Source organism: Bos javanicus, chromosome 3, assembly GCF_032452875.1.
Source record: "Bos javanicus breed banteng chromosome 3, ARS-OSU_banteng_1.0, whole genome shotgun sequence".
NCBI lineage: Eukaryota > Metazoa > Chordata > Mammalia > Artiodactyla > Bovidae > Bos > Bos javanicus.
This window is the reverse complement of record NC_083870.1, coordinates 34,422,225-34,437,264: the sequence shown is the minus strand read 5'-3', so window position 1 is coordinate 34,437,264 and position 15,040 is coordinate 34,422,225. Positions and strand designations below refer to the sequence as shown.

General features: G+C 45.1%; 1 protein-coding gene across 5 annotated transcripts in view; it reads right to left on the bottom strand.

Annotated features, from left to right (window-relative positions):
• Window positions 1–46: 46 nt before the first annotated feature.
• The window catches only part of SORT1 (sortilin 1), a 67,445-nt gene continuing 52,451 nt past the window's right edge, over window positions 47–15,040 (bottom strand). For 3 of the 5 annotated variants that reach the window (XM_061410943.1, XM_061410944.1, XM_061410947.1), the window contains exons 14-21: window positions 14,780–14,970; window positions 11,385–11,574; window positions 7,260–7,376; window positions 6,579–6,687; window positions 5,685–5,783; window positions 5,046–5,152; window positions 4,664–4,787; window positions 47–4,436 (exon numbers count right to left, since the gene is read on the bottom strand). In XM_061410943.1, coding sequence (XP_061266927.1) covers window positions 4,422–4,436; window positions 4,664–4,787; window positions 5,046–5,152; window positions 5,685–5,783; window positions 6,579–6,687; window positions 7,260–7,376; window positions 11,385–11,574; window positions 14,780–14,970 — 952 coding nt within the window. In that variant the 3' untranslated portion in view covers window positions 47–4,421. The remainder of the gene's footprint in view (window positions 4,437–4,663; window positions 4,788–5,045; window positions 5,153–5,684; window positions 5,784–6,578; window positions 6,688–7,259; window positions 7,377–11,384; window positions 11,575–14,779; window positions 14,971–15,040) is intronic. The other 2 variants (XM_061410945.1, XM_061410946.1) reach the window with 1 other exon arrangement.

The window sequence follows — 15,040 nt, the reverse complement described above, 5'->3', positions numbered from 1 at the left end:
TTTATTTCTAACCCAAATATTGCAAATATACAGAAAATTACCAGTACAAAGTTAAACACATCCAGATTTATTTACACAGTGCTAAAGAAATTTGAGTTTTATTTCCATTTTGTGGAATTTTATTCTGGGGTCTGGCTTTGTTGTGCAACTGACATAGGTCATTGAAACTTGATTATTCCACCTCACATGCAATTTTCTGCCCCAAGGGAACAGAAAACTTGGGTTTTTAGTGCACATGCAGTAATGATCTTAATACTGCTTTAGATTTGAGTAGGAAGGCTATCTGACAGCTTGGGGAGGAGGCAGAGAAGGTACAGAACCAGGAGGGACCACATGCTCAGACAGGGAATAGGAAACAAGAGAGGGATGGATACCAGGCACACATGGGGACCCTGAGCATATCTGTGCACGAGGATGAGGAGGGTACCATCAAAACCCGACCCTCCTCCCTAGACGTCCAAACACAGGAGGTGGGCAGAATCATCAGGAACACTCAAGTCACGTGACCACAAACTGAGGGCATGCGGAGGATGAGAACTGCATTAAGGATTTGGGCATATCATTAACATGTACACTATACAGTTTATACATGTATATATGTACACACACACACATATATATATATAGAAAGGTACAGATTAGTTTATGTTATTCTATATAAACAAGGATGCTTAAGAATGTACCGGTGTGAAAAAAAATGCACACAGTAGGTTGCTGAAGACAACTTCTAATTCTTTCTTCTGATTCTTCTTTGTTATAATGCAAAGTAGCCAAGAAATCAACACATTCCTGCTATTTCAATCACCCTCCATGAGGGCGAGGCCTTGGCCCTCCTGGGGCAGGACGGTGTCCCTGGTGCAACCTGAGCTGGGCAAAGTGGTGGCAGATGGAACAGTCTGGCCTCCCTATCACTACCATGTGAAAATCCACAACTTTGGTTTTTGTTTGAAGGACATGTAAGTCCACGTTTATTTATCTGCTTGAGGGAAGGTAGTAGCAAAGGTGAAAAGCAGAAGCTCTTCCTATTTTAGCAGTTCTAGGTATCCAGGTTAATGTGGGGAAAGGGGGCGGTACCAACAGTGAGCAGGGTGAGCTCCAAGCCCCTGCAGAGAGAAGCAGGGCTCTTTAAAGCTCTCCTAAGAGGAAACAAGAAACTCTCTACTGGAATCACTTGCTTAGAAAACAAAGACTGAAGCCAGGCCAGTCCTGCACATGGAGTGGATGTGGATCGCCCTGCACTCCTCTATCCTTGTCCCATGGTGAAGGCCACGGGAGAACCAGCTGTGGTTGACAGAGCCAGTGGTGGCCAGCGCGTTACCGATCTGCCAGGGATGAAAGGCTAGCTTCGGCATGCAGAGGCCCAGAGGTAAACCTAAGAATGAGACAGACACCCTGGAAAGCCTATTCAGAGGCAGATGACAAATTCTAAAGCTTTAGTTACAGCCAATCTATTGAATCTCCTGAGCCCAGCCTAGAACTGCCACAGTCCTCCAAACACTTTCACTCTAAGTGGCGTTCCCATTCGATGAACAGCTTAGGCGTATGCATCCCTGGTCTCAGGTCTCACCGAAAACCAAAAGCCCTCTTAAGTCCAGGATACTTGTCCACAGAGCATGAAAGATGGTGAGTTCACCACCTGGATTTCAGAGCTCAGATCACTCTGGACAGTCTGCTATGTCCAACCTACCTTATGACGCTAACTTCTATTACTGAAACAGTCCCTTGTGCTATTAAGCCTGACACTACACTTTATTTTCAGAGATAATGCTCCAACCTGACATCAGTAGGACAAATCAGAAATCTTTTTTTCTTAGGAGCTATCGTGGCTCTGTTAGGCTGTTTTCATCTTGGGCCGGGGACATACCCTTGTGAGATGCGGAAGGCTAGCCAGCCAGGCTTGCTAGCAGTCCTCAAACTGACTAAGCTCTCCAGCCAGTCATGGGTGGGGGACAAGGGAAACGGAGAGGGTGACTCATCAGTGGAGACTCCATTCCCAAACTCTTGAACCACCGTGACCTTCAATGAGGTAAGGGGCGATTTCTAAACACATACTCAAAATTACCATTACTTTTGCTTCCAGCCACGAAAAATTTCCTGTTTACCAAGTTGGCAAAAGAGCTCTACATGCTGCTCTGAAAGAAAGGCCACTGACCCGTGCCCTGAAGAACTGCAAGACATTTGTAAGAAAGCAGCCTGCTCCCACCTGGCAGCAAGAGCATCCATCAAAGTGCCTGAGATCTGAAGACAATCACCATCACCACTCATGACTCAGGGACCTTGACACCTTTACTTCATTTTTGTGCCTCAGCTCCATCTCTAATGGGGATTACAAACCCTGTGGTTTATTTTTTTAATCTCACAAGAATGCTGTGAGGTTCAAATGACATAATGCAAGGGAAAAAGTGCCATGAAAACTACCAAGTTCTACAGAAACCCCAGGTATCACTGTCCTGAGTCTTACACGGTTGGAGAAGAGTATTAACTCTCTTACATGTAAAACTAATCAGAGAATTACCATATGTCGGCACATCTACTTCGGTGGGTGCATGTGGGGAGAAGAGTGTATGGTCTACGCAGGTCTTCTCTGGGCATCAAATTCACATGGGGCAGGAGGTGAGGGTGAATGGGATAAAAGCTGAGACTTTTTGATCATTTGTGAGCTGGTGTATCTTTGGAATTACTTTCAATTTAAAAACCTTACAAAAGGAATGAGATTTTCCTAAAAAACTAGTGCTCTCTGGCTCTAACAAATATGAACTCTCTTTACAAAAACTGCCTTAACTTTATAGTTCCCTGACTTACGTTAATCTTACTGCAGTTTCAAAGTTTCTTTAAAATTCTCCATCCACTCCCTCCCCTGCGTTCCCTACTGCTGTTAATCCATTCTGGTGAGAAGACAATTCAGCCATCTGCTCACACATTCTGACAAAAGTTCATTTGGCACATTTACTTTTTCCTGACTTTCTAGCCATAAAATGAACCAGCAGCAAAATGGCAGTTACCAAAGAACATCCCCAGTCATCACTATTGGGAGAAACCGTGACCAGCACAGTAGCTGTGCTGACTGGGAACGCACTACTGTGTCCGAGTACAGCAAACAGTCAAGCTGTACTAAAACTAATGACGACAGCTTTCCATCACTGTCTGGCCACCCAAAAATCCGCATCGCTACATTTTCTAATTTATGCCATTTTTTTAAAATGTCAACGGGAACATTTTATTAAATGTAAAATATGAACTTAATGTATCACACAAAACATCAATCTGCACTAGAAGCGTGTTTTTCACTTGGTTTGGCTCAAAGTTTCAAGCCAACAAATTACTTGGCAAAGCTGGGGAAGTGGAGGGGTAAGAAGAAGAACTTGGTAACAAAACTCAATTTTTTTTTTTTTAAAGCTTAAAACTGAAAACATGTCTAGTCACAGCTCCATGTAGAGCAGCAACCTAAGAGGAAGCGAATAAGCAGCCATTCTAATGATTCACGGATGAGTCGTCCTCAGAGGCTGTGCTGCGCATGCCACCAGCCGTTCCAGTGAAGAGGTTGCTCAGCCTGGGTACTCAGCTTGAGCCCCATCCTTGAGCAAGTCCACTGGCACACACATAAGGCATGGCTTGAAAGATCTTGGAAGAAGCAAGAATTTCTTCTTTAATAGGTGCTAAATCTAGTCAATTCTCTGCTGTTCCCTTCTTCCTGCCCCAAGTTAAAAATATTGCCCTTTTGGTTTTCCTGATTTAGTGTCTTGGAAGCACATGTAAGTTAGTTGCCAAAGGGCAATTAACAAGGGTATTGCCTAATTAAACAGGGGAAAAGAAAAATCACTGTGGCCTATGGCTCCTGAAAGAAATAACAAAAAGCAGTGATCTATGTGAGGAGCTGGTGTGCACTATTCTTGGAGCAGGGCTGGCCCCAGAGGGAGAGAGGCTGCCCAGGCTGTGCCAGTCATTGCAGCCTCTTTGCTCATCTCTGCAGCTGCTTCGTGGTGCTGACACTGTCCAGGGATGGCACAGCCCAGGGACGGCACCGAGGGCTTCATGAGAATTGATGACGAAGCTGGCCGGTGCCCTGGGGTAGGCGCCGCGCAAAACATGTGACCGTGGGGTTAGTGAAAAGTTCCCTTCAATTCCATTTCATTTCCCTTAAAAACCAAAACCAAAAAGGGCCCATACCTTGCAAAAACACAGAACTCATAAAGTTAAAGAATTAAAAATTTCCCCTCTCTTCTCCGAGCCAATTGGCAAGAGTGTTTCGGGTCCCCACCCCCCTATTTCTTTAGTGTAGGTCCTTTTGGCTTTGATGGAAGCAGCAGAAACAGAGCTGGGTCCTTCGCAATGGGAAATTTATTTCCCTAAGTCGGAGCCACAGGGAGTGTAGGAGGTACTGCGGTCCATCATTCGTACTCGGTCCCAGCTCTTCTGAGGAGCTATTCCAGAAGGTCCTGAAAAAACAAAAGACACGGGCCATATTATTTACAGACCAAAAAAAATCCCTAATCCTTATTTTGAAAGCCGTTACGTAGCTTCTGGGTTGGCCAAGTCTTAGTCATTAAGTTGCTGCTTCTAGCTTATACCCTCCGTTGCTTCAAACATACCTTGGTCATAAGTAAAAAAAGAATCACTCTTTTTAAAGACTTCTGCACCACCCCTCAAGAAGAAACAGTCTCACCTCATCTGAGTCATCATGATAACCGCTTTTGTGAGTGTGGGAGGCCGTGTCCAAAGCATCCACACCATCCACACCATTAGCCTCTGCGTGCTGCTGGAGCACTGAGTATCGATGCACCAGGAACCTGGGGGCAGAAACTGCTGTCAACCCTCACGTGGTGAGGAAGAATGCATTTCTTATAGGGCTGTGGACTCTCCAAGTTTTACACACTCATAGAATGAGCCGCACATACAGGAAGCACAGCCTATAGTTGGTATATGAAAAATGGAAGGAAAGATTTGGGTCCGATGTTTCAGTAACGTCACTTCAACTAGTCAGTTTTCGCCAGCGGCAGACTCTGCCCTTGGCTGACTTGCAGGTTTGACTGACTCCGGTTCCTTACCTTCCACCACAGACGTATTTCTTCACAATGAGCACTCCTGCTATGACTGTGACCAGCATCAATCCCACAGTGGCCAGGATAATTGGAACAGAATTTGACTTGGAATTCTTGATAAATTAAAACACAAACACACAATCAATTTTGGGTGTGCATATTCCAGGACTGAATTCAAAGAGGCTGCTCAATTTCTTATTTCTCTGCTCAACGGTCTGTAGTCTCTAGGCACCTGATGATGAAACGTTCCCAAACCCCTCAAGATGACCATCTCAGTGCTACCAGGAGAATACCATAGCTGGCAGAGGGTAATCAAAACTTGAGCTGCCTTGAAGCTGTCAGAATAGTGCAAACTCAGGGGCTTCAATGTCAAAGTTACACTGGAAGCTATGGTTCTAGATCAAATACAATTGTGACTGTTCCCCGTGACCACTGGTTGTAAGTCTTGGAGCTTTTAAGGATGAAGCAGAGAGAGAGACCATGATAGTAAGTGGGCTGAATGAATCTAGCATACAGCCATCACCTGGGAAGGAGCTGTGCCAATGCTGTCAGGCAGGCCCTCCCATGATAACAAGATTCATTTCTTAAGTTTTCATATGTTGTTATAAATAAACTTTGTCATATCATTGTCTGAGTGTGACCTACCTGCTTCTGGGTGGGAGATAGGGAGTGTGTGTTTTCAGTGTATCCCAGAGGAGGCGGAGCTGGATTCTGGGACAAGCTGTGTCCCTGTGGGCGGGAGTCCTGTGCAATCACACACACAAACACTCTGAGGACAGCCGCCAGGAGTGCAGGGCAGTGATGCAAAGAAGCAGGAGCTTGCCCCCAACAAGTACACACACCCACACACTCTTCTCCCCCTGCCTTCTTCCACCCCGTCAGGCCCTCACTCCTGAGAAGGTTAGACAGGAGGGACTGCAGACTGTCCATCTCTCAGTTTCCAGATTAGGTACCTGGGGTCCACAGTCTTCTGTTCCCATTCACACTGCTGGGCCAGCACCTCTTTATCAAGAGGGTTCCTCTTACCAGATCCCCATAGCCTGGCCAGACAGTTCAATGCCACAGATCTGGAATCAGCTCCCAAACTTGCTTCCAAATCAAGACCAGCCCCTTATTACCGCGGTGCAGGTTCTCCTTATGAACACACCTGACATGACTCGGCACAGAGATCCCCACTAACCAGGGTCCCATGCCCTTCCCTTCCACACGTGCAAAACCCCAGCCCTTGATGGCAGGACTTGTTGAGTCTTTTTTCTAAGTGACTCTGAGCCTCAGAAATTTTCTCAACCCTAAGCTTCTAAGACTTGGATAAATACTGAGCACCATTTTCCCTCCCCCAGAAAAGTTTTCAGTAGATGAGCTTATTGTTGGCTTAAGTGACCATCCTTCATCCTAACAGTTTCCGTGCAACGGGAAGCCTGACATAAGTGTTCTGGCCACTTGTATTAGGTGATAAAGCTCTCGACACACTGTAACTTTGACCTTCCTGGCAGAACTCAAAACCCCACTTGTATCTACACCAGATCTACTTTAACACACCTGCTTTTCTGGACTCAAAAAGTTGCTTGTGCATTTCTTTTTCAAGTCTTTCACTTCTCGAACTGGATTCACGCCACCCTGGCATTTGTCTCCTGGAATTTTCCGGTACCTGAGGGGCAGAGAAAAGGTGTTGACAGAATACAAGGATGCACTTCTGGATTCTTGCTTACTTCCTGAAAACAAGATGTGAAAAGCTGCAGAAAAACTTCTGGTCCTTACACCATCTTTCAGGGCTTGGGGGAGATCCACAGGGGTGCTGGGGGGATATCCTGTGTAGTTTCAGTCCTTGGACAGACCACACATCCCTTGCCATGCTGCAATGACATGCCGACTTTCTGCCCTATGAGACTGCTTGGGAAGCCCGTCAGTACACAGGGGAGGGGAGAGTTATCAGGGGAGTAGGCAGTCAGGCTCCTCTAGAATGGCACTCTCTGCTATGGTGACTATTTACTTTTAAATTAATCAAAATTACTTCAGTTCCTCACTCTAGTGTCAATAGCCACAGAGGGCTAGGGGTCACTGTATCAGACGCAGCAGATTATAGAGCATTTCCCCCACCACAGAAAGTTCTACCGGACAGTGATTTTCTAGACTCTCTCAAATACTCAGAAGAGCGTGGAGGGAACTCTCTCCCTGCACAGGGGAGACACGGGCCCGACGCGGGAGAAGCAGCCGCCTCACCCGTTTGTCGTCAGGTGCTCTTCTCTTCCGTACAAACAAAACTCGAGGTCGTGGCCCTTCAGTTCTGGCTGTTCCACACATTTGGAGTCATTTTCTGGACGGAAGTAGCCAAAATCACTGTAAGAATAAGCAAAGAATGTATCTTTCAAAGTTGCTGAAAGACAGGAGGCAAATAGCAGTGAAGGCTTTATGTGGGGCAGAGGATGGTTAATATTCCAGGCTTGGGTTGCCAGAAAACAGCTAAGGAAGTCTGTGACATATAAAGAGGTCTCTTTAGGAACAAAAGCACACAGAGAGGGCTTAATTGGGGGGCGGGGAATGGCTTATGGATTAGGTCTGGTGGACTGAGGACTCAGTAGCTAGGAGTTCCACACAGACAGCTCAGGGAAGGGAAATCGCACAGTCTATAGCGGGTAGGGATACACGCAACTAAGACACAGCGAAACAGTGTGTCAGCCACAGACCTAAACGCACGGAAACTTAGCAATTCTTTCATCTCCAAATAACTCATTATGTTATACCCATGAGAGTGTATATCCAACCTTTCCTGCCTTCCCCACATCTGTGTCCCTCTCAGCCTCTTAGATGGTGCCTGATGCCAATGTGAATGCCCATCCCTGCCCTCCATTCCATCCCATCTCTCCATAGTGACCTGTTCTCCTTTCTCTGCTTTCCCCAAAGGAAGGATATGCAGGGCCTTGGCACCTCATGCCCCTAGGTGGGGGCTTGCTTCATGAACAGCTTGGAGGGACCGCCAGTCCCCTCACCCGGCAGCTTCTCCTTAGCTTGCACCTGTCCTCTTCTTTCACCACCCTCTCTCCCTTATTGGCCAATTTTCTCTTTTACTTGTTCTGTTTTACTCCTTTACTTTTTACGCTCTGCATCTTGGCTTGAACCCCCTGCTGCAACCTTGAAAATGAATGTCTGCGCCCTTGCAGGCCCACCAGTCATCCAACCTTGGGGCTTTCTCTGTCTTGTTCACTTTGGCCACCCGGCACACCGCTGGGCCCACCCGCTGCAGCCCCAAGAGCTGCACTCAGGCTTCTCTGGTCACTGCTGGCTCTGCTCTCTTCCTGACACGTAGGTGCAGATGTTTCCCAAGATTCTATCATCCATTCTCTTACTCTGTATCTGCTCTCCCTTCGTGAGCTTAACTATTTGCTTAACTATTTGCTGCAACTAAAACTTCTAGGTTTGGACTTCCCTGGTGGTCCAGTGGAGAAGAATCCACCTGCCAACGCAGGGGACTTGGGTTTGATCCCTGTCTGGGAAGATTCCACATGCCTCGGAGCAACTAAGCCTGGGAGCCACAACTGCTGAGCCTGTGCTCCGCAACAACAGAAGCCACCTCAGTGAGAAGCCCGCACACTGTAACGGTGAGCAGCCCCTGCTCGTCACAACTAGAGGAAGCCTGTGCACAGCAACAAAAATGCAAGTAAATAACAATTTCAAAAAATTAATAAAACGTCCAGGTTCTACCTCTCTTGAACTCTAATCCTACATTTCCAAATACTTGCTGAACATTGCCACATACATCTGTTGACAGAACCTCAAAGAAACAAAAATGTTCAAAACGTATCATGTTTCCTCCTTTGAGCTGGCCTCTTCTGTCATTTCTTTACATTTGTCCAGGGCACTATCTTCCTGAGCACCCCTATCTGGACGCCCTCGCTTCTTTCCTGTGGCAGCCACGGCTTCCCCTCACAGCCTATCTTCCGGCATACTCTTTCTTTTTGAAAATTATTTATTTATTTATTTTGGGCTGCCCCGGATCTTTGTTGCTGCAGGTGGGCTTTGTCTAGTTGCGGCAAACAGGGGCTACTGTTCGTTGTAATGTAGGGCTTCTCACTGCGGCGGCTTCTCTTGTTGTGGAGCACAGGCTCTAGGCGCCAAGGGCTTCAGCAGTTGCAGCATGTGGGCTCAGTAGCTGTGGTGCACAGGCTTAGTTGCTCTGGGGCATGTGGGATCTTCCCAGACCAGGGATTGAACCCATGTCTCCTGCATTGGTAGGTGGATTCTTCTCCACTGAGCCATCAGGGAAGCCCCAGCACAACCTTCCTGATCGTGCTGTTGGGGGCCTATGCTCACATCAGTCTACTGGTTTTAATGATCTGCTTCTTTCCAGATGTACAGATCAAATCTTACAGCTCATCAGGGCTCAGCTCAGATGCCAACGCCTCTACAAAGCCTCTCTGATCCAACTCCTTTTAGGTCTGGATGGAAGAATCTCTCCCTTCTCTAAATCCATTAGGTACTTACAGTTTCTCTTTTCAAACATACTCATGTGACTCTTACCAGAAGAGTCTATAATAAAATTTCTGTTATCACTTTTGCACTGCCCTGTGCCTAACAAATATTCAATGAATATTTGGTAAATATATAGATGCTGCTTGGACTTCAAGGTTTTCTGACAAATATTGAAGGGAGAGGGTAGGAAGAACAAGAGAAGACATCATGCCTCCAATAGCAAGGAGAAATTTCTGGCAAAAACTTTTGTGTGTTCAATCCAAAATTCCAGGGACCACACCCTCCCCACTCACGAAGTATACATTCCTCAGGCACGTGGGGTGTGTGCGCAGGCTCTGGGGCAGAACTAACTGCCCGGTTCACATCCCAGCTCTGCCACGTGACAGCAAGTTAGTCATGACCCCTCTCTACCTTTGTTTCTTCCTTTGTGAAATGTAAATAACACAGCACCTATCTCATGCGGCTGCTGAAGAGAAGTGTGAGTTGCTTAGGACAGTGTCTGGCACAGAGGCAATGTTTAAAAAAGTCAGCTGCTATCATTATGACTATGTGATTATTAAATACAATATGTGCTCAGGGGGGTTAGATTTTAATGGTGGAATCTAATCTAAACACAAGAATTAAAATATAGTGAATGCTGTAAAAAATAATAAGTGCAGTGGGAGCCTAGATGAGGAAAAACTGGGGAAGGCTTTAGGAGGCAACATCTGAGCTAAAGTATTACAGGCCAAAGAGGAATTCACCAGGCTTGGGGGGTCAAGCAGCAAATGTGGAAAGACCTTCCAGGCAGGAGCAGCAGCACGCACAGTGGCATGGAGCTCTGAAGCCGCAGAGCATGTTTGGAAAACAGAAGTAGTTCAGGTGACCGAGAGTCAGCCTGTGTGCCATTAAGGGTGAGAGAGCCCTTCAGAGTCTGACAGTATCCACAAACTCCAGCCCTATTATAACATCCAAGTGACCTGAGTGCCATTTTCCCTTGTAGAAATAGAGAAGGGAGGGCCCCTGGCCATCCCACACACAGATGTGAACAACACAGGAGGAAACACATGGTCAGACGGGGGTTTGTTCAGTCCCATACTCTGTCACCTATAGTTCGGGAGAATACACTGTAGGAGGGTAGGACTGCTATCTTCCTGTCTTCTTTTCCAAATCCACTTCTACCTCCCTGACAGCTTCTTCTGCAGCTAACAAGTTCCATAAGATTAGTACCTGTGATGTGAAGCAGTTCCTCTTATTCGCCCTAAGCTAGGCTACCAAGGGACTCCCTCGCCCCTGTACAATCAACTAACCCTGTGCCAGCCATGAAACTAATCCTTAAGCCTGGATGGTTCTGAACTCTAGGGGTCCACCATGATGGCTCCGGAGCCTTGACGGGATAGAGACCAAACATTCTGATGGCATCTCCTCTCTCAGGACAGAGCCACACTCTCTCTGCCTGCAGTCCTGCAGACAACCCCAAAGCTAGCCCCACCTGCTGAACCAAGGCACTTAGGCTGTTTGCTAAAGCCCGGTTTCCCCTGAGCTCTCAGCTCCTGCCCCACTTTGCATGGTGCTTCTGTCCTATCGCCTTCTCTCTCTGCTTTCTTACTCGCATCCTCATTCTACACTCCTCTCCTTCCTCACACGGGTAAGTCAGGATTTCGGGGGTTGTTGCTGGTTCTGCACAATAATTAATGGTCTGATACAATAATGTTATTTGTTCAATTACTAACAATTCTGCTTCCCTTCCTCTGTGCCTCAATTTCCTTGAGGAAAGAAGAAGCAACAGTTTTCCACTCTTGAGGAAAAAAGGGGAAAAAAGGACTGAAATAATTTTCAACTGTCTGTTGCGTCCTCCAGCACAGAAGTGGCTGACAGGGATCTGAGGGGTGCAGATACCAGAGGAAGTCCTCCAGGGAGCAGGGACAGACGGACGGCTGCTTGGTCACAACATAGTTTCGACCATTCTGACAGACAGATGACTTGCGTAGCCGGAGGTATTGTTCTTTATAGCCTAAAATGCAGCCATCTCCATAATCTCCAGGGTCTGTAGAGTGAGCCAGCCAGATGGTATAGTCCTTCTCTTCACCTAAAAGAAAGACAGGCTCTTCAGGAAACTACATGAATCCACTATGTGAGACAGCTGCCAGGCAATAGAAAGAAAGAAGAGACGAAAAGTACAGATGTCTGACTTAACCTATTGCTTCGCTTTGGAATTGCAAAAGAAAGTTGCATTAGTGGGAGCCTACTAGTGAATGGCCTTTCCTCAAGCCAAGGGAGGAGTCTTTGCAGTTCACAGCCCATTTGAGTTCTAAGAAAAACCTTGTGCAGCAGGAAGGTGGATGGAGAACCTCTAAAGTTACTTCCAGACTGAGAGGCTGCTGTCTTTAAGTCTTGTGCACTTGTGTTCTTGGTCAGGGGCCGTCAGAGGTAAGCAACCAGATGTTTGCCTTTAGGGCAAGACGCCAATTAACCAAAAGCAAGGGTTTAATTGTACCAAGGGTGAGAATGCTTCAAAAGGTGGGGGAAATATTCTCTTTCTAGTATTTGTGCTGATGAAGCGAGCACAAACATTCTCTAGTCTTTTAACTCTTGCTGCTGCTGCTGCTGCTAAGTCGCTTCAGTTGTGTCCAACTCTGTGCGACCCCAGAGACAGCAGCCCAGCAGGCTCCCCCGTCCCTGGGATTCTCCAGGCAAGAACACTGGAGTGGGTTGCCATTTCCTTCTCCAATGCATGAAAGTGAAAAGTCAAAGTGAAGTCGCTCAGTCGTGTCCGACTCCTAGCGACCCCATGGACTGCAGCCTACCAGGCTCCTCCATCCATGCGATTTTCCAGGCAAGAGTACTGGAGTGGGGTGCCATTGCCTGTTGACTGGCTTTCAAATGAAGACTGCTAATGACAGTCAACCTGGCTCAGTGTGTCATATCATCCACTCCTGGAAAAATAACTCAAAGGCTGTGGCCTAAAGACTGTGGATTGGGCTTTTATCCTTCAGGATATGAAGACTAGCACCCAGCCTGTTAAAGAGCAGTGCTTAACCAATCTTTTAATGATGTTAAACTTCAGGGATAACTATAGAAGCTGCCTGCATCTGGAGAGGGGACAACTCATAAGCCAGCTCTTTTACAGTCTATTTAACGAATTTAGATTATAATGACTCTCTGGTTTTAAATCACTGAAACATCTTGTAGAAAAGGTCCAAACCAAGTGTCTCTACTTCCTGCAGGAGTCACTAAATTAACATGCTAAGGAAATGGGCCCCTAACACAGTCTAAAAAAGTCAGGACCAAAATTTAACCCAAGCATCTTGAAACTTTATATCTTCTTTCATATTATGCCAAGCAATCACGGGTCACAGATGGTCACTTTTTGTCCAGTTTTTCTTTTATCCTTCTTATTTTCAATACAGTGCCAGCATCTTTAGTACTGGGGGTCTGGGTTTGCTTGTGATTCTTTAGGAATACCATGAAATGAATATTTTAACTCCTTCTCTGAAGCCATTTTTCTGGGTCTTTAACATGTCTTCCAGTTTGAAGTCACAGCATTCAGAAATGGTCAGTGTGGGCTTCTTGCCTGCTCAGGAGCCAGTCTAGAGTCTCAGTTGTGACTGATATTCAAGCCAAACTCTGCAGGAAAACTTCCTTACTTCAACATTTAAATAAATGACATAATCAATTAGATGTAACACATTTTCCTCTAAAGTTTCCTCTTTATAGTTCTGCTGTAACCAGCAGTGAAAAACCCTGAAGTCTTATGAAGTAATTTTAGACAAATATAAACACGTACTATCCTTACAAGCAGAAAATAACTTTCAGAAAATGCTTCAGAGATCTAAAGTGCAAAACTAAACTCTTCTAAATATCCACATGCGGTTGGTGTGAATTGAGATTTACAGTAAGGGTGAGTGTAAAATATGCATCAGATTTTGAGGACTCAGAAGAAAAAGAATGGCCAAAAAAGAACAGATGGCCAAAAAGCACATGAAAAGCTGCTCAACATCGTTAATTATCAGAGAATCAAAACTACAATGAGGTATCACTTCATACCAGTCAGAATGGCCATCATCAAAAAATCTACAAACAATAAATACTGGAGAAGGTGTTGAGAAAAGAAAACCCTCCTACACTGTTGGTGGGAATGTAAATTGCTGTAGCCACTATGGAGAATGGTATGGAGGTTCCTTAAAAGACTACAAATAGAACTACCATGATTCCGCAATTTCATTCCTGGGCATATAACCAGAGAAAACCATAATCTAAAAGGATACATGTACCCCTATGATCAGAGGGGCATATTGCAGTTCATACTACAGCACTGTTTATAATAGCCAGGACATAAAAATAAAAGCATCAAAAGAGGAATGATAGATGATGTGGTACATATATACTATGCTGTACACAGTACATATGTATGATATGGTACATCACACATAAATAAAAGATGTGGTGCATATAAACTATGGAGTATTACTCAGCCATAAAAAAGAATGAAATAATGCCATTTGCAGTGACATGGATGGGCTTAGAGATTGTCATACTGAGTGAAGTAAGTCAGACAAAGATAAACATCATATGATATCACTTATATGTGGAATCTAAAAAAAGGTACAATGAACTTATTTACAAATAGAAATATCCACATACACAGAAAAGGAACTTATGGTTACAGGGAGAAAGAGGGGAGAGTGATGACTTGGGAGACTAGGATTGACATACACACTAACTATATATAAAATAGATAACTAACAAGGACCTACTGTAGCACACAGGGAACTCTACTCAATACTCAGTTTATATAGGAAAAGAGTCTAAAGGAGAGTGGGTATATGTATATGTATAACTGATTCACTATGTTGTATAGTGAAACTAATACAACATTATAAATCAACTATACTCCAATATTTTTTTTTAAAAATCTTTAAAAAGAGTGTAAAGTATTTCACTAATAATTATCAAATATTGTTTTACATGTTAAAGTGATATTTTAGACATACTGAAATAACTATATTATTAAAATGAATTTTGCCTCTTACTTGTATCATGTAGCTAGCTGACAGAATAATTTAAATTATATATGTTGCTCTCATGCTACTTCTCTTGGATAGTGCTAATCCAAACAGGCGAAGTGCTTTTCTGGTACCATTTCACTGCCTGCTCACCCACGTGGAACATCCTTCAATCCTCTTTCATATACATGATTTTCTTATTCCAGTTAGAAGAAACTGAACTGGATGGGTTATTTAGGAAAATGGGCTTACAAGTTTCTGATAGAAAAGGTCAAAGGAGACACTCACAGTTCCTTTCAAGGATATCTTTAAAATCGATGGTGTAGGAGACCCACTGGCGAGCCAGGAAAGATTCTGTGAAGCCCCAGATGCTGATGTTCATGGACCTAGCTCCGGGTTCTGAAGCCAGGCCCGTAAAGTAGATAGGCTCCTTGGTAAATGTATAGGTTTGCCAGCACTGACCCTCGTCTGTGGAGAACCTGAAACCACAGTTAGAGGAAGATCGTGACAGAGGATCAACGTTTACTGGAATATCAGGAAACCACTCCA